Below are 25,537 nucleotides of genomic sequence, written 5' to 3' on the forward strand. Positions count from 1 at the left end.
AAAGGAGGAGAACACAAAATTATCAGTTATATTAGACAATCTTAAGCTTTAAAGTGTCCTTGGAAGAAATGACAGTTCACTTATCCACAGGCTGATGGTCTTTTGAAGCTGGGACCTGTCTGCAGTAGGAACGTTGAATCCAGGCAGGCTTTCAGCTACTTTGACTGTCCATTGTGGCTCAAGAGATTCACAGTGAGGTCGCTTGTCCAGGTGCCTAGGCTCTTTAGCTCGCAGTGGGCAGCAGCGAAATAACCAGTGGATGGAAGTCAGAGCTAGCTGAAAAGTCTGGGGGAGACTTAATAAGATCTTGATTAGTTAAATCAGCTAATTTTTAGAAACCTTTAAGGATAAGAGGAAGATCTCTCACATAAAACCTCAAAAGAGGGAATATCTGCAACATAGGGAGTGCATCATGCATGCAAAAGGGGCAAAAGGAAAAGAGACTCACCCAGTTTTTAAGGCCATTAGTAGACTTTAAAATCTGACTTATCTTTTTACTTCTCCTGAAATCTGAGGCTGGTAAGCCCAATTGAGTTTTCTAATTGATCTGCAAAGCTTAGGTTAATTTGAGTTACCAGGCTATAAAAGCCAGGCCATTGTCGGAGCCCATGGATAAAAAGGGAGACCAAATCAGGGAAACTGCTATCAGAGCTGACTCAGACTAAGTAGAAAACACTTATATCCTTGAAGTTCAGGCCTTTTATTTTTGTAAAATCTATTTTCCAGTGTTTTTTAGGCATAGTCCCACGATAACCAGTGGTTTCTATTTGTTGCAGTACTTTTGGATTTACCAATTGGCACTGAGGGCATCTGAAGCTCACAGACTGGGCTAGCTTGATATTAGCCCTCGGGGATCTCTCAGAAGTTGAGCTACCAGATGCTGGTCTTTTTCAAGTGCAAATGGGCTCTGACAAAGAAAATAGGTGGGATCAGCAGTAATGTCAAGCTTATCTCAATCCCCACTGATTTTGGGGCTTTCTGGCTGTCTTTTGGAAGGTGGCATTTGCCAAATTATTTTTTCCTATAACAAGATCATCTTCTGCCCAATGGCTAATACAGCAGATAAATAGCCACTCTCCTTGGCATCTAGATGGCAGCCAACAAGTCCAAATTTGGGGAGCAATTTTAATCTTTTGGCCCCAGAAGACAATAAACACCATTTTTGATAAAGACAACTTGAGGCCTCAGTGTGGGCAATGAGTTTAGCCCACTATGTTGATGTCTCTGACTCTAAGATTTGTTCCCATAGAACCTGAGATTTTGTGTAATGGCAGCTCCCACAACCCGCTTACCTTGATAGACATAGCTGCTTCCATCAGAGAAGTAGGATGGAACTCTAGATAGTAGCTTATCCACTAGATAAGGTCAGAGTCCCATGAGGTGATCAATCCTCAGTACAATTGTGGTGAGGCAACGAGGGGTCATCCTCAGGCAGCAAAGTAGCCAGAGTTTGAAGCTGCTGTTTCCAGAAATAGTGCCTGATAATGTATGGCTCAGGAATTAGACATCCATCAGTGTGGTGGGGCCTTGATGAGAGTCTCCAGCGAATGGGAGGAAACAATTAAGAGTTTGTGTCCAAAAGTCAATTTTTAAGCCTCCTTTATGAGGGGGCCACTGAGGAAATCACCGCAGACAGGGTGGCCATCTGACTGCCATAGAACCAAGTCTCTTGGAAAGGTAGGCAACAGGCCTCTGCCAGGGTCCCAAACTCTGGATCAGTCCTGTGGCTCCTAGAAATTTTGCACTTGTCTTTTAGTCACAGGGGCTGGAATCTGTTAGATGGCTCACAACAACCAGTGCAGTCTTTCTTTGTGTAGGCTGGTCCTAACAAGGTCGGTGGGACTCGCATCAGAGCAGTCACTTTCTTGGCTGGCCCCTCTGATGTGATTGCTACTCTTTGAGTGGCCTGATCTGCCAAATTGTTTCCTCAGGTAAATAGCAGCAGTCTGCTGACAGCCAGACTGCTACCAGCAAATCTAGGATTTGTGGAGCCCTTTTTTTTTTTAATCTTAGCTCTGGCCGAGGTTAAGAGACCTCACTCTTAATAGATGGCTCCATGTACATGTATAGTAGCAAAAGCATATCTACTATCAGTATAGATGTTTACCCTCTTTCCTGTGGCTAGTTTTAGTACCTCAGTCAAAGCAATGAGCTCTGCCTTTTGGGCAGAGATGCCAGGCTCTAACCGCTTAACCCAGAGTACCTCCTTTTGGTGGTCACTGCTGCCCCGGCCACTCATCTGCCTCTGCCGTTCTGGATGAAGCTGCTTCCATCTGTGAAATTTCTCAGGTCGTTGTCAGGCATAAGGGTGGCTGGGTTTAAAGCTGAAGAAGTCTTGAAAACTACCAATTCTGGGTCTAGGAGCAGGTCCTAATAGTGTGAGATTCTAGCACTCACATTTTCGGGAGGGGTTTTGATAAGAGTCTCTAAACTGTGGGAGGTCACTACAGAAATCTTCTGCCCAAAAGTGAGTTTCTTAGCCTGTTTTAAGTAGCATTGCCACAGCGGCCAGAATTTTTAGGCATGGAGGCCACCCTCTTGCTACTGGATCGAGCCTTTTGGAAAGATAAGCTATAGGCCTCTTCCAAGGGCCAATGTCCTGGGTTAGGACTCCTTTGGCAATGCCCCTGAGTTTATCTATGAACAAGGTGAATGGCTTGGTAACATCAGGGAGTCCCAGGGCTGGGGCCTCTGTCAAGGCCCACTTGAGCTGCTGTAAGGTCTGTTCACATTTATCAGTCCAGTTTAGTGAGTTTTTCCCTTAACGGAGCCATATAGGGGTGAGCTGTTTCAGTAAAATTTAGAATCCACAGCCTGGAATATCCAACAGCTTCCAGAAATTTGCGCACCTGTTTTTTAGTTTCAGGGAATGGGATCTGCAATATAGCCTGGACACTTTCTTTAGACAAAATCACCCCCTTTTTTTTTTTCGCAATTTGTAGCCCAGATGAGTCACAGCCTGACGGCACAATTGGGCCCTTTTAGCCGAGACTTTATAGCCTAGTTGCCCCAAAGTCCTTAACAGTTCCTCAGTTGTCTCTCGACAAGCTTACAAGCTTCTGTGGGGGTTGAGGCTATTAACAAGTCATCCATGAACTGGAAGAGCACTATCTCAGGGTGTTTATTTCTAAATTCTAAAAGATCTCTTGCTAATGTCTCGTCAAAAAGAGTGGGAGAGTTCTTGTAACCCTGAGGCAAACATGTCCGGGTCAGCTGTTTTATTACCCCTGTATCTGGGTCAGTCCATTCAAAGGCAAAAAGGAGTTGACTCACCAGAGTAAGAGGCAAAGTGAAGAAAGCATCTTTCAGGTCCAGAACAGAGTACCAGGTGATCTCAGGATTTGGCACTGTTGGGTATAGACTCAGAACTCGTCTATTAACCTCTCTGAGATCCTGTACAGGGCAATAGTTATTTGTCCCTGGCTTCAGTGACTGGAAGCAAGGGCATGTTCCACGGAGAGACGCAAGGAATGAGAATATCATTGCCTCTTAGCCTCTGCATGTGGACTTTAAATCCCTTTCCGGGCCTGCGGGCTTATCGGGTATTGCCACAAGCAGACGGGGCATGCTTGGGGTAAGAATTTTACCACAAGGGGAACCTGGTTAATTGCTAGCCTTGGAGGATTGTCTTCTGCCCAGACTTCTGGAATCTCCTGTTTCCATTTGTTCAACAGTTTTAACTCTAAGTCAGTTGTGGCGACTCAGGTACGCTGGACAAATTTTTCAGTAGATGGTAATTTTTCCCTGTTTTAAAGGACCTTTTGTGCTATCTCTATCAACTGGCTGAGGGGCATTTTCTCAAAACTCTCAAACCTTTGTAATCTTTTTTCTAACATGTGGGGCCGACTGAGTTGCAAAGAGAACAACTGGCGATACTAGGGAAACCTCCTTACCTCTGGATATCCAATCGAGGTGGGACAAAGGGAAAACATGGTTTTGGCATTCCAGATCAGAGAGCAGGCTTTTTCTGGATGGCACACCACCTGTTGTCCCAGGGTGCCACGTGGCAGGCCATCATTTTACTGAAATTACATACTTAACAAAAAGAAACTTTTTCATAGGTAACAAAATTGTGCCATATAATCTCCCAGATGTCCACAGCACATGCAAGAACTTATATCTCATCTCTATTATCATAATCTCATACTAATGGAAACACTTTGCAGCAAAGGTTTAGAATCTTATAAATAAATCTATCAAAACTGATCTAATACTGTCAAATTTTGAACACATTTACTTCTTGTCAAACCTGTAATATACTGTGGCAGGCGGATTTGCAGGTGAATCCATTCATTATCTATCTTGGGAAAATGATGTAAGCTTGTTGAGCCTGGAAACTGGGGGACAATAATAGCATCATCACTTAGGGTTGTTGTTTCATTAAATGAAAAAGCATGGTAAGTACTTAGCAAAGAGCACATGAGAGATTGTTACTCTGGTTATTTCTTTTCCTTATATAGAGAAAGGTGATGGTGAAGTAGATATGCTGAGTCCTTGTCAGATTTAGAAATCTGTGAGCAAAATGTTCTAGTTAGACAAGATGGTTCTTCATGGTGGTAAAGCGGGGATGCTTACTAATGGGGAGTTGAAGGAGGGAAAAGGAAAGACCAACAAGTTGTTTTAATCTTCTTCTAGCACAGTTTATGGAGGATGTACTCTTCTTGAAGCACTATCAGTGGTTTATAGAGTTATAGATTCAGTGATATTTTCCTGAGGAAGGAAGGGTTTCTTATAAGTGATCTTGTAATTTGTAAAACTATCCTAATCTCAGGGAGGTTCTGAGAGCCCTCAGAATTGTGCTTCCCTCTTTCCCACTTCCAATCTTGAGAATCACTGGAACACACCAGGAAATACACTGCTTGACATCTGTATGGAAGATGAGTGAAACTGATTGATTGCAACAGTGGCTCTAAAAATGTGGGCCTGGACTCCCTGAGGGAGAACTTATTAGAAATGAACATATTAACCCTGTGAAAATGTGTAGAAGAGTAAGAACTAGAAAACCAAACTGAATCAGAAAAGTGAAATTCAAGAACGACAATGCCAAGACAATTACTGAATAGCATACAGTATTTTTCATTCCCTGATTTATCCAAAACCACATCCAGCCTCCCCAATGAACTAAGGAGTAGATTTGATGGTTCCCCATCTAGGTAGAATTTCTGATTCTGAGCAGTGCATTTTCTGACTTTTCTGAGGAATGGAAATGGAAATTTTGAGAAGGATATAACTTCTTGGGTTGTTTTTTAGTGACCTATGGAATGACAAGCTCCAGTGCCTACTACTACACCAAAGCGATGTCTCAGCTCTTCTTGCATACTCCATCAGACACTGGAGTCTCCTTTCAGGCCATCAGCAACATGGAAGACTTCTGGGAAGTGAGTATGAGATTTCTGCCACTCCTCCTCTTTATTAATGGCCTGAAACCACAGACCAGAGCTATGGCCACGTCAAAGGGTCAAGTTGAATTAATGGGTTGAGCTAGAATTCAGGTGAAGGTGGAGGAGTAATCAGGATGCTGATCAGTGAATCAAACCAGAAATTAGGTTATAACTGGAAATCAGAATGTAGGGTGACCTTCAAAGTAATTTTTCATTTCCTTTTGTTTTGTTTTCCTTTGGTTTGGTTAGGTTTTAGTTTTCCAAAACAGGGTCTTATTATCTAATTCAGGCTGGCCTTTAGCTCATGGCAATCTTCTTGCCTCAGCTTCTTGAGTTCTGGAATTATAGGCACGTGCAACTCTGACCAGCCACAAAGTAAATTTTAAATGTGTGAGGTCAAAGTCCATGAGTCAGTTGAGAAGTTGAACAAAAATGGACAGGAGATAAGTTGGCAGTCACAGGGTAAGTGTGAATGTCATTCTAAGGTTAGGGGTCAAGAGGAACCTGGGTCAGAACCAACCCAGCTTTTGGTCCAGTTTGCCCAGGGCCCACTTCTGGACAGTTTGTACTGGACCAAGTGGTACAACAATCAGAGCCTGGGCCATGGCTCCCACTCCTTCATCTACTACGAGAATCTGCTGCTGGGTGCCCCAAGACTGCGGCAGTTGCGAGTCCGCAATGACTCCTGTGTGGTGCACGAGGACTTCCGTGAGGATATTTTGAGTTGCTACGATGTCTACTCTACAGACAAAGAAGAACAGCTCCCCTTTGGTCCCCTCAATGGCACAGCGTGAGTGTGTTTCTCATCAAGGTCATAGGGCTGCCCCTCTGAGTCTTCCAGCATCCCAAAATGGAGGAAACCATTTCCACTGAAGCACAAAAAGCCTTGAGGGTGGGCATTTCAGAGGGCAATTCCCTGAGTTCAACTGTGATTCTTAAGACACCTTGGTATATATCACACAAGAATAGGCTAGGCAGAGCCATCGACTCTGAACCTGTTCCCACACACAGATCATTATCCCACTTCCCTTCAGGAAGTTCTCCCAGAAGAGAATGAAAGAAGCTGACCTTGCTGTATGACTCATGTTTGAAAAATCTGAACCTTGGGACTGATGGAGGAAGCAGCCAAAGGCTGAGGGTGGATGAGGGAAGAAAGGAAAAAGTCTGGACAAAGGAAAGAAACAGGAAGAAATAGGGGTCCAGAATAAAATATTGGCAGGGGAACTACAACAGAGAATTATGGGATCAACAGGCCAGTTTCACAACTATGAGAGTAGAATGATCTTTTCTGGATATACAGTGCAAATGCTTCCTTTCTAGGGAACTACTTGAATTTGGGCCAGAAGCTTGACTTTATTATCCATAGCTTTGAGCAATATGCTGAAAGATGAGACTTACAATTTGAGTTTCAGTACTATCACTATGTAGCTGCATCTCAGTTTTCTCTTTTGTACAATGTAGACATATTTTCAAACAGTTGTATCAAACAAAATAATATATGTGAGATATATGTAATGTTTATATTACATATGTATCTCATGTAATACATATCTCACATGTAGTATGAGAGATATTCCACATATAGTATATGTGTATAAATATCATTTATAATATATACATATATATCCATAGTGTCACTACATATGTAAACACTGTGTATATAGGAGCATGATATTTGTGACACTGTGATCACTCAGATGATCGTAAAGTGTTGCCATCATCTTTGCAGATGAGCTTTTGGATTGGCTTGAACCTTGCTCTGCTCAGATGGATTTTTCTGTGGCAGGTGGACATACCATTCACAGGATGAGCTGGGGGGATCCTCCCACTGGGGCAGGCTCACAAGCTACGGTGGAGGCGGTTACTTTCTAGACTTGCCAGGATCCCAACAGGCCAGTGCAGAGGCACTCCGAGACCTTCAGAAGGGGCTCTGGCTGGATAGAGGCACTCGTGTGGTCTTCATTGACTTCTCAGTCTACAATGCCAACATCAATTTTTTCTGTGTTCTAAGGTGGGCCTCTTTCCCTAATGTATCCCTCCAGCTGTGGTTCCTGGTGCTTGTCTGTTGTGTTTGAGAAGTCTTTCCCCAAACTTGTACCATGTGGTAGAAGTCAGGAAGAGAGGAAGTGGAAGGTATTGTCCCAGGCCCCACTAGCCACTTGCCTGCCTACAGGCTAGTGGTGGAGTTCCCGGCCACAGGAGGTGCCATCCCATCCTGGCAAATCCGAACAGTGAAGTTGATCCGCTATGTCAGCAACTGGGACTTCTTCATCGTTGGCTGTGAGATTGTTTTCTGTATCTTCATCTTCTACTATGGGGTTGAAGAGATCCTGGAGCTCCACATGCACCGGCTTTACTACCTTACCAGCATCTGGAACATACTGGATCTGGTGGTCATCTTGGTGAGAGACAAATACCTTGAATTTGGGACACAGAGAGATGAGGAGGAGGGCTTAGTCGGGGCTTAGTTACCTTAGTAGGGGCTTCAAGTTCTTCCTTTCAGAGCTACCAGCTCCTTAATTTTACTCAAATCACTGTGCCATAACTGCCTGAGCAGGAGGTCGATGCTCTGCAGACTCACCATTAGGAAATCCTGCCTTGATCATTTCATCTCCTCCTCACCTGTGATTTGTGCCCTAGTTTATATGCCTTTAATATTCTTCTCTCTTCTGTTTCTTGTCTACATGACCTTAAAAATAAAGTGTCTTGCTTTTTCCCTTGTGTCTTTTTTCAAGTGTTCAGTCCCTTCATCTTCATCTCCCCTCCATTAAGAGGACACATTGATTTCTTGACCTACGTGTAGAAGTGGGGGGAACAAGGAGTCATGTTTCTCAGCTCTAGTTCCTTATGACTCTTTCCATCCTATACACCTCCTACTGATCCTGAGCCTTCTCAGGGGCTTTAGAACACTTCAGCTGCTCCCCAGTCATCCTGTGCCATTCCACTGGAACCTGAGCTATTGAACTCATTAGCAAGAAGGAAGTTTCTTATGCAAATGTCTTTCCTACTCCAGCTCTCCCCAGAGACCTCAAATTTTAACTTCCATTGAGATTTCATTGACTTCTCTAACAGCCCCATGACCTCTTTTTGACAGCTCTCCATTGTGGCAGTGGGCTTCCACATATTCCGAACCCTGGAGGTAAATCGGCTAATGGGAAAGCTCTTGGAGAAACCAAACACTTATGCTGACTTTGAGTTCCTGGCCTTTTGGCAAACTCAGTACAACAACATGAATGCTGTCAACCTCTTCTTTGCGTGGATCAAGGTATCTGCGACTCTCCATGACAGTTTGGCCTCAGGGCACTCGTCCCTTCTTTAATATCTGTCTGATTTCTGGTTTGATATTTTCTATGACCTCCATTTATCCTTGGAGTGGATTTCTCAGTACTTTTCACTTTTTCTCTTTCACCACTTGGTTTACCTTGCAGATATTCAAGTACATCAGCTTCAACAAAACCATGATGCAGCTCTCCTCTACACTGGCCCGCTGTGCCAAGGACATACTGGGCTTTGCCATCATGTTCTTCATTGTTTTCTTTGCTTATGCCCAGCTTGGTTACCTGCTTTTTGGAACACAAGTGGAAAACTTCAGCACTTTTGTTAAGTGCATGTGTGTGCCCTTTCCCCTCATTCTTACCTTCCCAGGATTTGTGTAACCTTGGGGAAGATGGATGGGGAGGTGCATGTGCATGTCTGTACTTAAAGAATCTGGGTGAGAATATCTGGAAGCTCAGGTATGTGCTCAAATAATTTATTTACCTGCTCTGTTGCCATCAGACTGGGTCAGAAGTGAAATGGGAGTTACATTCAAAGTTAGGAAAGTAGGATAGGGGTATGGAATAGGGCCAAGATTTGGTTTGGCTCTGGATAAAGCCTAGATCTGATCTCTCAGTTATTTTTAGTTTTACTCAGTTCCGGATAATCCTCGGGGACTTTGACTACAATGCTATCGACAATGCCAACCGCATCCTAGGTCCTGTCTACTTTGCGACCTACGTCTTCTTCGTCTTCTTCATTCTTCTGGTAAGGTACTTCTGAGGGCTAGCAACATAGAGGGTCTCAAGAGTAGAATTTTGGCCGTTTAGGATTATGATGGGGTTAGCAAATCAAGGAGAGGGACAGGCAGTGTATATGTTGGGGGCAGGTATTACTTTGGGTTTTCAGAGAGCTGACTAATGTAGTCAGCTTGGTCAGCATAGTAAAGTGTTCTGCAGAATATAAGGGAAACTGGTGACTCTCTCAAAAAAATCAAATGCCTATCCTCCAAGAATGGGAAGAGGGAGAAAACTACCTCAGAAGAAGAGGTAGCTGCCTCTAGAATCTTTTATGCTTATTCTCTAAGACAAGATATCTATTCCTCTGGGGCATCTTGCTATTTCTACTGCCACTGCTTGATAGTTCTATCTATCCGTCTATCTATCTATCTATTTGATTTTTATTAACATGGCCAGGAAGTTTCTTTATTTTATTGGTGAATGAGGATACAAACACAGATGGGAGACAGGTAACAAAGACAACACAACCATACAGTTGCCCTTGAAAACTTTCTACCTACTGTGAAAGGCAGACCCTTATATAAAGGTCAGTAGCTTATGTTAGGGTATTTCTGTTGTTAGTCCAACAATTTAAAATGACACCAGGTCAATGTTGAGAATATTGTTCCCTTTAGAACATGTGCCTGGGACATGGTGTGAGTGGGGTGAATGCTTTTATTGAATATGAGGGTAAAGTTTTAGGTCCCCTCTTTATTCTTTAGAACATGTTCCTGGCCATTATCAATGACACATACTCAGAGGTTAAGGAGGAGTTGGCTGGGCAGAAGGATAAGCTACAGCTCTCTGACCTGCTGAAACAGGTGACTACTCAGTCTTCTTGACTACATTTCTGCATCTATATCTGATTTTAAGGCTCTAATGCCATAGGCTGTTCTGACTGGTATAGAAGCGTATACTTGTATTTCTTCAACTTATCCCTAAAAGCCTGGCATCTTTTGGGTGGAGAAGAAGGCCAGGAATGATGAGGGGTCTATGAGGCTGCTGTTTCTCTCATTTGTCTTTCAGGGATACAACAAGACCCTATTAAGACTGCATCTAAGGAAGGATCAGGTGTCAGATATGCAGAAAGTCTTGCAGGATGGGAAGCAGGAGATCCAGTTTGAGGATTTTACCAACACATTAAAAGAGTGAGCAACCAGAGATCCAGCCTTCTTTGATATTGGCCTATAAGCTCTTGATCCTCAACTATACATGCCTATAAACCCTTAGTCTTGAAACTGTACCTATGACCTTGACTTATAGTCTTTTGACCTTGGCCAGAAGGTGTTTGACACCAACCTTCAAAATTGTATCTTTGCTTTAAACAGTATATGATAATATTTAATATATTAGTATATAATATAGCATTATATAATATATATAATATAGTATATAATAGTATATATAGTATATAATATATAATATATTAGTATATAACATTCTTGAGTTTAACAACTATTAGAATGAATCTAACAATATAGTATAATTCCCTTATTATTGAATACATGCTCCAATTTCTACAAAATATTGAACAAATGTATTTGTGAGACCTAGCCATGGGCAGGTGCTGAGTAGAGGACAAGGCAAAATAATTAAATGAGACCAAGTCTTTGTCCTCTAGGAGTTCATAGACATGTAAACAAATAAACCAAATCACAGGATAAATTAAAAAACTGAAGTGATTGACTTAAAGAAAGGGAGATGGGAGTAACACATTATCAATTCCTTGTGAGCTTCAGGGAAGGCTTTTTAGAAGAAGTAATGTCTGAATGGAGTCTTTAAAGATGAATATCTTACAAATAGAAAAACAAATAGAAGAAGGCCACTTCAAAAAGAAATCAAAGCATACACAAAGGCACACAGCACAAAAAGTAACAAATAGTTAAGAATTGCTAAGATATAAAATAAAAAATGGGTCATAACAGGAGATGAAGTCAGAGAAATGGGCAAGGACCATATTGGAAAAGTCCTCAATCTAAGGAACAGGCTTCCCAAGAGGAATTTTTAAGCACTGGACTTGCACTGTTTTTTAGCTTGTTTGTTTGAGATAGCATGTTGCCCAGGTTTGTCTCAAATTTGTGAACTCAAGTGATCCTTCCACCTCAGCTTTCTAACTGAAACTTTGGGTCACCATACCTAATTACTAGACCTGCATTTTAAAATGTTAGCTATATTATTCAGGACAGAGTGAAGGGGAAGCTGGGGAAGGGGTGGCAGGTTATTTAGAGGCAATGAGACATTGTCAGAATTCCTGTAGGAAATCATGAAACCTCAAATCCAATCAGCACAAATCAGGACAGGAAGAAGTGATAGATTTAAGTGATTTATTTGGGGTAAAATTTCTAGATTTTGGATATCCTGGCTTTCCCATATTGTCCTCTTTTTTTCCCAGAAAGCAAGACACAGAGGTCAAGACCCTTATGTTTTAGAAGTCTAGTAAAAAGGTGAGGAGTCCATAGTTGGAGCAATCACAGCTCCAAAAGGGCAGAAGTCATTTCTTTATCCTGTTCTTTTCAGACTGGGGCACACAGAGCATGAAATCACTGAGCTCACGGCTGCTTTCACTAGGTTTGACCAGGATGAGAATTGCATATTGGATGAGAAGGAGCAGGAAAAATTGCAACAGGATCTGGAGAAGGAGAGGGTGAGAAGCGCTGGTTGATGGGAAGAAAATGTAAGGATATTGTTCTCCGTCTTTCTCCCCAATATATCTGGAACACAAAGCCAAACTTAAAATCCTCCCATGGATGAACAGGAAGAAACTTTCTAGAATAGTGGCTCTCAAACTGATACATATTAAATATCCTGGGAAGCTTTTTAAAATCTTCATACTCAAGCCACACATTCTAGACCATTTTGATCAAAAACTGTGAAAGTGGGCTCCAGACATCAATACTTTCTAAAACTTTACAGGTGACTCCAATGCATATCCAAGATTTAGAGCTGTTTTTAAAAAATACAGTCTTAGGGGAAGGGATCAATTGTCCAAGAGTCCCTGAAAACTTTCTGTGAGGACTTTTCTTCTCTTTGGAATTTTCAAACTCCGACCCTCAGTTGTTCCTGCACTGCTTGCTCCATCCCTATCTAGTGTAGATCAAAAGAGTCAAGGGTAAAGTAACCACAGTGTAAAAAGAAGATGCCAAGAATTCTGGTACTGTCTCTCTTTTCCCAAACTGAGTTGGAGTCTAGGGAATACCTCATTAATCAGGTCTTCAAGGTGCTCATGTTTAGTTTCTTTGGGGAGTAACTCTTCCTCCTGAGGTGTGTCGTAGTGACCATATTGAGGCTGAAAGGGAAGGGGAACAGCAAGAACTTGAACCTCAAGTTTGGGTCTTGGGAACCCATTTGAACAGGTGTTGAAATAGGTGCTGATGGCTTCTCACAGTCATCTCCTCTCTCATGTTTGAGAGATCAGGTGGCCCTCAATGCTGAGATTGAGAACCTGAGCCAACCCATTGTGTGTGGCAAGCAGGCCTCAGAGGATGCCAGAGCAGGAGGCTGGGTTTCCAGAGAAGAATTCTACAGGTATGTGCAGCCAGAAGCACAAAACTGGCTGTGTTTAATACCCTATTTTAAACTTCCAATTCCCTGCCCTTGCCCAGGGAAAACTTCTATCTCCTTATGATTCTCTTTATGTCACTGGGCTTTACCTTCCATGTTCCTGTTCAGACACAAACTATTCTGTTATTCTTGTCCCTGTAAATACCTAGTGCCCTTTGCCCCTATATTGCTGCTTCCTTGGTCTCTCTCAAATCCCACACAGGTTTACAAAGAGAGTTCTGCAACTGGAGACCATTCTGGAAGGAGTCGTGTCCCAGACTGATTCTTTGGGCTCAGAGCTGAAGATCCTGGAGAAGAAGGGGCAGTTAACTCCATCCCTGGGAATGGTGAGTGGCCCTTCATTTGGGCCCCCTTAGTTCTCTACAGCTGAACTTTAGTCAGTTGGGCTTACAGGAATAAGAGCACTTTTGAAAGACTTATTATGCTTTCAGGGTCCTGGAGAACCAGATTCATAGAATTTACAATGTTGGTGGAAGTGAGTTGGGGAACGAAGGCCTCTTAAGTTTGGTTGCTCTGGCCTAATGGCTGCCTCAGTCTCCAGGAAAGGTTTGTCTTAGTCTGTTTGGGTTGATATCATAGACTGACAGGCTAATAAATCACAAAAATTTATTTCTCAGAGTTTTGGAGGCTGGAAAGTCTAAGAGCAAGGTGGTAGCAGATTTAATATTTAGGGAGATTCTTCCTAATTTATAGACAGCTGTCTTTCTTGATGAGTCCTCATACAGTATAGGGAAAAGAGAATTCTTTGATGATGGCAATAATCCCTTTCCTAAAGGCTCTACACTCATGACTTAATCACTAATAAAAGGCCTACCCTCCTAATACCATGACACTGGGAACATCAATATTGGACTCATGGCAGTTTGGGTTTTCTTGAATCAGATCCAGAGAAAGGGAAGTGGAACACAAACTCCTTCAAATGACCTATTTCTCTTTCTTTCAACAGGAGGAACAAGCCATTTGGAAACTCATGCAGCCAGCCCCAGCTGTAGCTCCATCCCTTTAGGGAGTTCCGGGTAGGCAGAAGAGTGGCAAAGGAGGAGTCCTAAAACTGGAAATTAGACTCTTTTCCCTCTCTGCCTCTTTCAAAGCCTCTCTCCATATGCCCTCTACTGGGTTCTCCTACCTTAGGGTCCACCATGGTCACTAGCGAGTCTTACCCTGTGTCTGGACTTTTGAGCCGATGTTTCTGCCTGTCAGCTGGGCATCATGCTTAAGCTTGTGAGTCAGTATTTCTTATGCAATAGTCCTGTAAAACATAATTCTGTAAAGTAACACTTCCCACTAGAGTTCTTATTCACTGTGCATTTAGTGAAAAAAATGCTGTTGTGTTAAAAATGTCAATAACAAACAAAATACAGGAAGGGAGAATAATGACTCATTAAGATCTTGACAGCCATGACTTATCAAGAAGGTAGAAGGCAACAGAGTAGACAATATCTAGATGTTTTCCTATTTACCAGTAAATTTTACACTTATTGTTTGTGTATCTGGAGACCCACTGTTACCACCTATAGGTTTCTTTTCTTCCCCCATAGAATTTCCCTGTAAAAGAGGAAAGTAACCCTTAGAGTCAGATTCCAACACTACAGATGAATTAAAGTGAAGCTCCATTTCCAGAAAAGTCTATAAAGATTCTTGAGGTGGAGGCTGTTCCAGGAATTTCACTAAATGCTAAGTACTGAGCAGGCTGTAACTCAGGAGACCAAAATGCAGCCTGAAAGGAATAATGCAAAGAAATGACCTCAAGATTCAGAGATCTTTGGACTAATATGTGGGGGGTTCTGATTAGTTTTTCATAGGACAACACAGTTTCCCAGGTGACTATCAATAAAACTGCTTCAAAAAACCAGGTGTTTGCATTTGCCTCTCGTTTTATAGACAAGAAAACAGTTGGGAACTGTGAGCTATCCATGTGCATGGGCTGAGGTGGGTTCATACTTTCTGGGAGGTATACACTGGGTATAGTGACATGAAGGAACTGGCTGCTACAGAAGCCCTGAAATAAGAACTTCTGGCCTATAACAATGTTTTTAGTTAGTAAGTACTATGATTGCTTCATAAGAATGAAGACAGGTGACCAGGGAAGAGTCGGCTTGAGGGACTAAAGGCGGGGGGGGGGGGGGGGGGTGGTAGTAGTGGTGAGAGTGTGTGCGCGCACGCGTGCACGTGTGTGTGCATGCAATTGGGGACAATCAGGAATAAGACAAGAAAATCCTACATCAAGATTCTGGATGTCCCAGAAGTGTGTCCTGAGACCGGCTCCTCCTGCCCCGTGGCTTTTATTGCTCCTGATTTTGCACCTTCAATTGCTCTACTTTTTTTCATTCAATTCCTTCACTCACTTGGGTTCCCTCTTTCCGTTAAATACTCTAAACACCAAAGCGATTTGTAGAACAACTAAATGTAAATAAAACAGCCAGAGTGTATCCTCAACCCTAAAAAGTCACAATCCAATAAAGATTGTTGGTGTCAGGCTGGAAAATAAGGAACAGGATCCAATCAGTTGGTGTTAACTCAGGACATTAATTAGGATCAGGAATCAAAGGCCAAAATCAGTTTCCCCACAGCTCATATAAGACTATACCTGGAAATCGTGGATTCCTAGAACAATCTTTTGTGACTAACACTAGCCAGGTCTCGGAGCGTTTGGGGGAGGTGTCAACCTGTTTCCAGGGATATCGGTCAACAGGACATTTGATGCTCAACTAACCCTAGCCGGGTGGTGGACAGTACAAGCCAATAAACCGCTGACAAGTAATCAGGGTCTGGCTGTCCCCAGAAAAGCCCATCGGTTCCAGACATCGTGACTCTGCAAGCGGATCGATAGGTTTCAGCATTTTAGATTCTATTTTGGCTTCTGGGCTTTTACTTTGTTAACAGTCGTTGTTTGTGGCTTCACTGAAATGAGACCCTCAGGATCCACACACTGAGTCGCGGGCCACGCAGAGAGGGCACATTGGTAAAAGCACTTCCAGTGCGCAGACCCAGCGCGCCCGCGCACACCTCCCAGACCCGGAAGCAGCTCCAGGCTAGTATGGCGGCAGCAGCTGAGGGCGTCCTGGCCTCGCGACAGGAGGAGTCGGCCCGAGGTATACCGGCACCGATGGAGATGACGTCCGGCAGAGAGCTGGATGAAGCCTGCGGGGCCAGTGTAGGGCTGGAGGGAGCGGGCAGAGAGGAGAGGCACGCCTGTCTCTGTCCTGCCCAGGCAGGTGGTTTAGCTGGAGAACAGCGTCTGAGCGTGGAGTCTGTGCGAGAGAGCAAAGTTGGCGGGTCAGACGGGCAAAGACGCAGTGAGGGACTTGAAATTATGGCAGATGGAGAGTGGAGCGTACTTGATCGAGTTGAGGACAGGCCGGGAGGGATGCAGAAAGAGGCTTCCTTGGCTGGATTGGACAGGGTATAGGGCAGAGCACTTACCCACTCTTCCTTGGCCCAGACGATGCCGCCGTTGAAACAGCCGAGGAAGCAAAGGAGCCCGCCGAGGCTGACATCACTGAGCTCTGCCGGGACATGTTCTCCAAAATGGCCACGTACCTGACTGGGGAACTGACGGGTGAGGCGCGGACTAGGTTGATTCAGGTAGTATGCCCGGCTGAGATCCGAGGAGATGCTTTAGCAGCTCCCTCCCCTTCCCCCCTTGCTGGTGAGCGGTCGGGGGAGGTTGTGAATGGGCGGGAGCCGCTTTCCTTCCTTGGAGAAGTTCGGACCCGGTTTTCAAAGACCGCAACCCGTCTCACACAGGCGTACTTCACACTACTGTGCAGACCCGTAGTACAACAGTGAGAGGGCAGGGGGGAGAATATGAGAGTATGAATTTAATACCTGGCAATATTAATCTAAAAGTACTTCTTGGGGGAGTTGTATTTTGAGCAGAGTTGTGAAGAGAACAAATGGTGAAAAGGGAGAAAGGATAGTTATTGGATGGGATGCAATATACAAAGAATTTATTTAGCTAAAGCAGATGTGTTTTCAGGGATGAAGAGAAATGAAATAGGGGAATGGGGCGTGACCTGCAGCTTTAGGTTGGTCTGAGGATTTGGTTTGGGGCATGGTTAGTTTCTGGTTGACTCAATTTGTACTTTCAGGTGCACATATGGCCTCTGTGTGGCAAGGAGTCAGAAAGTGGCCTGAGTTAGTGTGACTTCTTATAAACATTTAATGTATTGTTTCACTTCCCCAGGAAATTGCTGTGAACTAAAATTGTTAACAACTAATTTTATGAGAAAAGGTTTGGGAGCTTTTGGAGGTCCTGAGTTCCTAATTTACTAGGGTGGTTATTTGTTTATTTTGAACAAGAGAAACCAGCTAACAGAATCTAGGTTTTTCACTAAAAATTCCAAAGATTAGCTAATACTAATGTGCCATTTGTGTGCAGTTGTATTTAACTAGATTTGAGCATATGTCTTCTCAAAAAGTACTAGTATGATTCAATTTTCCCCAATACTCCCATTTTCTTCCCTTTACTGAAACCTATTGTTTGTTGTCAATTATCCCTATTCCCCTGATGTTATTTTTACTAGTTGTAGTACAGATATGTTTTCCTGTACCAGTATCTTTGTCAAAACTGGTAAAATGAGAGAATAGGAGGCCCACATGCTTCAAGACATGGGAGAGAAACATGGGAGAGAGCACTATCTTTGTTGACTTCTTCCTTATTTCAGAGAAACTATAACCTTATAGTAGTGAGGGTATTGACATGGAGAGAGACCAGAGATAGATGAGCAATAGTTTAGATAAAAAGCAGTGATGGTCTGAGGTAGAATGATGGTAAAAAGTATGGAAAGAGAGTGGGTGCAAGGATGTTACAGAAGTAAACTGTATAGTACTTGTTGAAGTATGCTCTGAGAAGCTTAAGATGTGTCTGAGATTTAGGTTGGAAAGGCAAGTGAAAGGAGATGATTGAAAAGAGTCTGACAAGGCAAAAGTTTTGGGTTCAAGAGCACAAGAGGAGGAGTTGTCTTGTCTTGCCTTGAATTATTGCTTGACATAATATTGCACATTACAGTGATCTAAGACAAATTTCTGTTTATTTTAAAGCCACCAGTGAAGACTATAAGCTCCTGGAAAACATGAATAAATTAACCAGCTTGAAGTATCTTGAAATGAAAGACATTGCTATAAACATTAGTAGAAACTTAAAGGATTTAAACCAGAAGTGTAAGTAACAATTTTTATAATTAAAGGTGTTTGTATTAAACGTCCTTTTGTCCTTGGGGCCAAAAAAAAGAGGAGGGTGTTGGTTGCTTTTCTCTCGCTGTGACACCCAAAGTTAAGGAAGGAAAGATTAATTTAGCTCATAGTTTGTGGAGATTTCAGTCTGTACTGGGCTGGCTCCAGGGCACATGGTAGAAGGCAACAGTTCATGGCAGCAGAAAACAGCAAAAGCAACAAGAGCAAAAGGGAGGAACATGGAGAGACTTTCTGTCCCTTTTATTGTATGTAGGCTGCTCACCCTACTGTGGGTGTAGCACTCACATCCATAATCCCAGCACTGGACCATGAATCATTCACAAACTCTTTAGAAACCTGTCCCATTGAGCATGAGGCTTTAAGGGGACATCCAGATGCAACCCATAACACATGGCATTCCTGTCTTCTGAGGACACCTTTTCTAAAAATGAATTACAAAATCAAGGTGAATTTCTTCCCTTCTGAAGATTAGCATACTTTGGTAGTATTTTTTTCTGCCACCAAATCTTGATTTTATCAGTTTAGTCCTGGGAGGATTGGAAGAAATGTAGCTAGATTCTAGTGAACTGATTTACAATGAAATTCATAAAGGACTACTCTTAAACAGAAAAACAAAATCTGTGAGTGGAAAAGACTAATTTAGAACATATTTAGATTTATTTTTTCCATTGATTTGTGCTACAGCAATGGTAGCAAAAGTATGGCATGCGTGCTGCAACAGGCTGTTTGTATCATTGAAAGCTCTAAAAGGCTTGCCATCACTGCACTGGACCATCCTTCCTAAGTATGACATTACCCAAGAAACAGAATCAGTAAAGAAAGGTTGAGGAACAAGTTTTCAAAAGAAGAAAATTAGTAAATGGAGAAAACTTACTTTGACTAGGTCACAGTGGTGCCTAGTTTTGAGTGATTGTCTTCTAAGAAGTCATCTGCCCTGCTAGCTGTGAAAATCATGTCACTGTAGCTAGTCTGAATCATAGCTGAAAAGACACTAGCATTCTTACTTTCTGTTCTTTTTTTTTATACTTGTTGAAAATATGTGAACATGTCATTTATCTTTAAAGATGCTGGACTTCAGCCTTACCTGGATCAGATTAATGTAATTGAAGAGCAAGTAGCAGCTCTTGAACAGGCAGCCTACAAGCTGGATGCATATTCAAAAAAACTGGGTAACCTTTTTTTGTTGTGCCATTTTGATTTCCCAGAGAGTCTATCTTGTTAGTGATGTGCTTAGTTAATGTAACATTTGTTGTGTGCATACACTGATCTATTAAAATCTAATAAATAATTATTATTAAAAACATTTCCCAAATACTTAATGACCTACTGGGCAGTATTAGTGTTTTGCATGCATTATGTTTATTTTTTCCTAGTAATTTGTGAGTTAAATATATAATATTTTTATTCCTATAGTATAGGGGAAGAAAATGTGGTTTAAGAGGCTAAGTAACTTCCTTAAGGACATAAAACCAGTAAAACACATGGAAGAACCATATTTTAAGTCAGGACTGTTTGATGACAATGCTCAAGCTTTAATTGTGATTCAGTACACTGAATCATCTATAATATATGTCTTTTTAAAATGGAATAGTCAGGGCCAGGGATTTAGCTCAGTGGCTCAAGCACTTACCTGGTAAGCGTGAGATTGTGAGTTCGATCCTTGGTACAAAAAAAAAAAAAAAAAGAGATAAATAAAATGGAATATTCAAAGACTTTTTTTTTTGAAGGATGACTCTAAGAAGAAAACAAGTACCTTCAGTGTTGCCAACTAGTTCTGACTGTTATATCCCTGGTGAAAGTAATGAATTTGCTTTTGTCCTATGCACATTACTTTATTTTCATCATTAACAGTTGGTGACTACTTCAAGTGATTTGTAGCAGGCTAAAATTTAATATCCATAATGAGAAGCATTCAGTTTCTTTGACTGCAGTTACATTTACTGCATGTTTACTGAACCTTATCATATAGAAGACATCTCACCATCCACTTTTTTTTTTTTTTTTTTTTTTTGAGACAAGGTCTCTATCTAGTACAGGCTGGCTTTGAACTCTCTATATCTTCCAGGCTGCCCTTGAACTTGCAATAATCCTCCTGCTTCAGCCTTCCAAGTGCTGGGCCTCCCTGTGCATTTGAAATTTTAAAAGGAAAAAAATTCACCCCAGCAAGAGTCTTATTTGATGGCCTTTAAAAATCTCTATATCTTTCCAAATTGCTTTCTTGGAGTGAAATGCAAGGATAAGGACATAAAAGGGGAAATTTACATCTATTCATTGTGTATTGCAGTCTAATTCCAGAAAGCATCTCGGATTGCCTGACAAGGCAATTTCTGGTATTTAGTAACACTTCAGATGGATCCAGTACCAGGAAATATGCTCAATTCTAGTGAAGCTTTTCAAGCAGGTGCAATATTGACATGTTTAGAACTTAATGACCTTGTTTTGGTTCTGGGTATATACATTTGACTCCTAAATTTCAGGTTGTACAGACCAATGATGTATATAGGTGATGAAGGTGATGAAGCTTAAGCTAAAAGATTTTTACAAATGTAATATGCATATCTGAATTTGTTTGGAAATAATAAAAGTATCTTTGTGACAGTTAATTAAAAGATGTAATGGTCTCCTTTTCTCCATGCAGAAGCCAAGTATAAGAAGCTGGAGAAGCGGTGAAAAACTATTCCTATAGCATAAAGCCTTTTTTAATGCGGAAGAATGTTTTATAGCATCTGAATCCTGAGGCTGATGAAATGTCAAAGTCCTCAAAAGGAAACCTTGCTGGTCATCCCAGGAATATCCCAATGTTGAAAAACCTGAGGACTTGGGTACTCTTGGACCTTCTTTGAGGCAACATCTGGCAGAAATTCACACAACTCCTTGTTACTTGAATCCTTCCTCATCTATTCAAGACAGAGGTCTCTCAAAGTTCAGGATTAAACCTGGGCTTATCAGTAGAATTGAATGAGAGCACCTGTTTTCTCTGGCAGTGGTTGATAATTGTTTTCTTAAGTGGCTGGTTTTTGAGTTACTGTGTAAATGTTTTTTTTTTTTTAATTAAAAATGCTCATGTTATTAACAAGATTCTAAATTAAAAAGGAAAGCAAAATAGATGTGATTTTTATAGTCTGTTCACCTTTTGAATGTCAGTAATTTACTTTCCATAACATTGCAAACACCAAAATGTAAAAAAAAACAATTCTAAAAGGAATGTTTTGATAGCTTGGTATCAATGGCATGGGCCACTCTTGTTTCTTTTCTGTGTGAGTCAAATGTCTCAGTGGGATGATGTCTTGACATGTGGTCTTGGTTTTTTTTTTTTTTTTTTTTTTTTTTTTGTCTTTTTGTGACAGGGTCTTGCTGTGCATTTCTGGCTGGCCTTGAACTCACTTTGTAGTCCAGGCTGGTCTCAAACTCAACGATCCTGTTGCCTCAGCCTCCAAAATGCTGTGATCACAGGCATGTGCCGCCACTCCTGGCAGCATGTGTTCTTTTTGAAATGTGATAAAACCAGAAACAATACACACCTGTAATCCCTGCACTTGGAGGCTGAGATGGTACCACCAGTTTGAGGCTACTCTAGGCTACTTAGTGTCCAAGGTGATCCTGGAATATATAGCAAGAACTCCCCCTCAAAATGTGATAAAGACAAGACAGTGCACATTTTGGTTATGCAAATGAGGGCCTCCATGAAATAAAATATTTTTAAATGTTTCATACTTGTGTCTGTGAGGGTAGGGAGCTTCTTGGAAACTGATGGTCATCTTTTTACACTAATGATATGGGACGATAAAGTTAGGGTTAGATAAAGTTATTGAGTGAGCAGTTTGGAAGAGAAGTATACAATTCCATTTCCAAAAGAGTTGTCTTTTCCCACTGTGTCTATTCCAGACCCTCCAACACTTGTGCTTTGCTCCTTTGAATGCCATAGTCCCTTCTCAGCTGTCCTAACCCATCTCCCACACTGCTGCCACAGCAATCTTTCTAAACTGAACTAGCCACAGTACTGCTGTTTAGAAATCTTTTGTGACTTTTCAGAGCTTCTGAAAAGGCCAGACTTCTTACTGTCTTTATATATACAAGGCCTCTACTTAAAAAAAAATTCCATTTCTTATTCCTGTATTTATAGTATGTTCAACTATCTTTAGCTACTTTTAAGTTTTCACAGAGAAGTATTCATAAACATTAGAATAGATCTGGATATACAGGACATTTGCAAAATGCAGAATTCCATAGGCATGTTTTCATATCTTATGTTATTTTCTCTCATCTTGGATTTATTACCTGAATATATTTGGCAGTTTTGAGTGCCATTTCTTGGCAGTGGTTACATAAACCAAAGTAGGAAAAAATGCATGGTTGGTGTGCTAGTAAAGAAGGGCACATCCACTTTAAGATGTAAAGAATTAGTATTTTCCCCAAAAGCACTGCACAAATTGTGGGGAAAACCCACAAAAGCTTTGGGATTGTTGCTTAAACTTGTATTTAATTTTGACTTAATTGGATATCCATCCGTCAGAAACTCCTTTTTTTCAATTTCCTCATTTTTCACTTTGTCTCCAAATATCCTGTACTCCTCAGAAAAGTTAGGGTTAAAAAAAAAATGTTGGTAGGTTTTGTTGATTTAAGAGACTAGATATAGAGACAGATGAAAGTATAAAACCAGATTGATTCTTCAGTGAAAACAAACCCTACATATAAAGTCAACTTGGGGGAGGACAACTGGAGAACTTAAAATATGGATGTGTATTAAGCGACATTATTGAATTAATGTTAATTTTCTTAGGTGTTAACGGTATTGTGGTTATGAAGAACGATGATGTTACTCTAATATTTTTGTTCTGGTACTGGGGTTTGAAGCCAGAGTCCTGATCCTAAATTGTCCAGGCAGGGTTCGAATTTAGGATTCTCCTGTTTCAACTTTCTAGAGCTGGGATTACAGACACACACCAGTGCAAACAGGTATTGACCTTATTCTTAAAAGAATGATTATGAGTTATTACTGGTATCTGCACTTTCAAAAGACTCAACGAAAAAATGCTTGGGGATCTTGAGAGAAGAAGAGCGTGCACAAGTTTGACAACGTGCAGACACCGAATCAAGGTGAAGGGCGTTGCTCTTAAATATATGTAGGTTTAAAACTTTGTTTTTAAACAAAGTGAATGAAGTGGATCAAGCAAGCTCATTAAACCAATATGGTTAGGTTAGGTTTGGGCTGAACATTGTACCGGGAAATTACTTGTAGATGACAAACTTCAATTGGTTAGGGTGGTGGTGGGTTGTTGTTTTTTGTTTTGTTTTTTATCGGAAGTCGTACTCACGATCTCGCTCTTGCTAGGCGCAGTGACGCTACGCTTTATCCTCGTCCATTAGGGGTGGTAGTGGTATTCTTTTGGTCATTCCCTCTTCCTCCCTTTACCCCTTACCGTTCTTGTTTCTGCTCAAGGCGAAACTTTCTATAACATTTCTGTGCCTCGGCGCTCTCCGTAGATATTGGACTCTTATTGGCTAAGGTGCGCAGAGGTCTTTTTGTAGCGCAGTGGCTTTTTCCTGGGAGTGTGGGCTCGGGTTCCGGATTGTAAGTGGTTGCCCCAGCCGAGGATACTGGAACTAATGGCTCAGAAGCCTCTACGCCTGTAAGTGACCCTGAATCGGAAGTGCGTGTGCGCGCGTGCGCTCGTGTAAAGAGAGGAGGGGTCCAGGGGTCGCCGAAAATGCTTGGAAACTGGTCAAATGTTCGCTTGGCTGGAGTCGGTCTCTTGCAAGCAGTTTTCGCCTTCGAGCAGGGATTTTCGGCAACACTCACTGGAAGAGGCGTAAGCTTCCGGAATCAGGGCTCTTTTGTCTTGTGCCTTCCTGGCCTGTGACATCATCTCCTTTTCATTTCTCCTCTCACACCATTTATTAGCCAAATGTTTCTACACTTGGAGCACGCTGATGGGCCCTTGGCTGTGAGAGAAACGGTAGAGAGTAGCTTTGCCCTGGCGCACTTGGGATGGGGTGGGGGAGGTAAGTGAAGGGGAGGATGGCGAAGAGAACTTCGTTCTTTCAGCAAGTATTTATTGAATAACTGCTGTGTGTTAGGTGCAGTGCTAGGCGTTGCACACATGGAGTTTCTGCTCCAGTGGAGCTTGTGGTGTAGAGGAACAAGTATTAACCAAAGAATATAGATAAACGATAAAATTACAAAAGTGCTACGGTAACATGGTTGTGGGAGGATGTATAGTAGTAGTATTTGGCTTAATGGTAGGAATCAGAGGAGGTGTCCTTGAGGAAATGAGGTTTAGGCCCTTTTAGATATTTTTGTCTTTAACGTAGAGAACTCATTAAAACGTTTATACTCCTCGACATGATTAGATTTTCGTTTTGGAAAGTGATTCTGGCTGCAGTGGGGAAATAATTCAGCAAAGCAGAGGACAGTTAGGATTAGATAGTGATGGCAGAGGAAACATTTAAGAATTGAAAATTTACTAAATGAAATCAGTAAGGCTGATTTGATTGAGAGTCAGTTGTTACTCATTTATAGATCTCTTTCTTCAGGAGGATAGGAAACACTGAAAAGGGGCCCAAATTAAAAAATATATATGTATGTATAAGTGTGTATGTGTATGTGTGGCACTGGGATCAAACCCAGGTCCTCACGTATGCTAGGCAAGCAGTGCACCATGGGGCTACATCCTTATCCTGTAGATAATAAATTTTGTGGTGCCTTATGATGTACAAACTGGACACTATATGTCCCAGAAGTAATTATAATTCCATATAACAGTTACTATGGAAGAAGTTTAGGATCCTGTGGGAGCATCAAGAGGTGTAACTAAATAGGGACTGGATGGTTCCCTAGAAGACTGGTACTCAGAAGATAAAAAGTTTTAACAGTTTATGACAGAATTTGTTCTGAGATTTTGAAAAGGGAGTGACTTCCTGAACTGGTCAAGAAACTGGGCCTTGAAGGATGGGAAAAAAATTTAGAATCAGAGTGGTAGGATGGGATTACTGGGAGAGCTAATATCTTCTAGGGAAGGCAGAGATAGAGTGATCAAATTGACGGTTTTGGAATGTTTCAGCATGGTCACACACTGATGATTACATGTTCTAGTATCTAGTGGAACCACAACAGTCTTGGTAACCGAAGTCATTTTCCCCCTATACAAGAACAACCAGATCAAATAGATCTGTAGTTGCTGCATGTTTTACTTCATGTCTAAATGCTGCATGTCAGTTTGGATTGAATACTGTGTTTGTGTATTTATGTTTTGATTCATAGTAACTTCTCATCTTATAGAATTGATTTGCATTGAAGCAAACTAAAGAAATGAATGGCTGAAAGAGCAAAAAAAAAAGTTAAGGAAATGGTATAAGAAGTAGGAA

General features: G+C 41.7%; 3 protein-coding genes and 1 long non-coding RNA gene across 14 annotated transcripts in view; 3 read left to right on the forward strand and 1 right to left on the reverse strand.

Annotated features, from left to right (window-relative positions):
* Positions 1-14,828, forward strand: part of Pkd2l1 (polycystin 2 like 1, transient receptor potential cation channel) — a 176,334-nt gene extending 161,506 nt beyond the window's left edge. For 4 of the 5 annotated variants that reach the window (XM_063245037.1, XM_063245036.1, XM_063245039.1 and 1 more), the window contains 13 exons: positions 5,251-5,378; positions 5,918-6,171; positions 7,168-7,392; positions 7,555-7,783; positions 8,476-8,646; positions 8,810-8,991; positions 9,284-9,404; positions 10,138-10,236; positions 10,442-10,563; positions 11,933-12,059; positions 12,831-12,940; positions 13,179-13,302; positions 13,923-14,828. In XM_063245037.1, coding sequence (XP_063101107.1) covers positions 5,251-5,378; positions 5,918-6,171; positions 7,168-7,392; positions 7,555-7,783; positions 8,476-8,646; positions 8,810-8,991; positions 9,284-9,404; positions 10,138-10,236; positions 10,442-10,563; positions 11,933-12,059; positions 12,831-12,940; positions 13,179-13,302; positions 13,923-13,982 — 1,952 coding nt within the window. In that variant the 3' untranslated portion in view covers positions 13,983-14,828. Of the gene's footprint in view, positions 1-5,250; positions 5,379-5,917; positions 6,172-7,167; positions 7,393-7,554; positions 7,784-8,475; positions 8,647-8,809; positions 8,992-9,283; positions 9,405-10,137; positions 10,237-10,441; positions 10,564-11,932; positions 12,060-12,830; positions 12,941-13,178; positions 13,303-13,407; positions 13,523-13,922 lie in introns of all 5 variants that reach the window. The other variant, XR_010046292.1, reaches the window with a different exon arrangement.
* LOC134475247 (uncharacterized) lies at positions 11,726-16,567 on the reverse strand. Of its 2 annotated transcripts, XR_010046294.1 has the most exons (4): positions 16,400-16,567; positions 14,137-16,227; positions 12,612-12,701; positions 11,726-12,044 (listed from the first exon to the last, which is right to left on the reverse strand). It is a non-coding gene; the product is annotated as an uncharacterized LOC134475247 (long non-coding RNA). The 2 variants fall into 2 exon arrangements; XR_010046293.1 differs by having other exon boundaries at positions 12,612-16,227.
* Positions 15,951-21,279, forward strand: Bloc1s2 (biogenesis of lysosomal organelles complex 1 subunit 2). The gene is made up of 5 exons (XM_003479795.5): positions 15,951-16,068; positions 16,419-16,535; positions 18,020-18,139; positions 19,237-19,341; positions 20,811-21,279. Exons 1-5 carry the CDS (start codon positions 16,014-16,016, stop codon positions 20,840-20,842), a joined length of 429 nt encoding a protein of 142 aa, XP_003479843.1. The 5' UTR covers positions 15,951-16,013; the 3' UTR covers positions 20,843-21,279.
* Positions 21,280-23,605: 2,326 nt separating this feature from the next.
* Cwf19l1 (CWF19 like cell cycle control factor 1) overlaps positions 23,606-25,537 on the forward strand; it is a 39,041-nt gene continuing 37,109 nt past the window's right edge. The window contains exon 1 of one of the 6 annotated variants that reach the window (XM_003479794.5): positions 23,606-23,802. In XM_003479794.5, the coding sequence (XP_003479842.1) occupies positions 23,780-23,802 (23 nt within the window). In that variant the 5' untranslated portion in view covers positions 23,606-23,779. Of the gene's footprint in view, positions 23,803-23,841; positions 23,983-24,026; positions 24,176-25,537 lie in introns of those variants that run through there. The other 5 variants (XM_063245044.1, XM_013143537.3, XM_063245045.1 and 2 more) reach the window with 5 other exon arrangements.

Source organism: Cavia porcellus, unplaced genomic scaffold (assembly GCF_034190915.1).
Source record: "Cavia porcellus strain 051 isolate PalLab524CR breed Dunkin Hartley unplaced genomic scaffold, mCavPor4.1 scaffold_2, whole genome shotgun sequence".
NCBI classification, from domain to species: domain Eukaryota; kingdom Metazoa; phylum Chordata; class Mammalia; order Rodentia; family Caviidae; genus Cavia; species Cavia porcellus.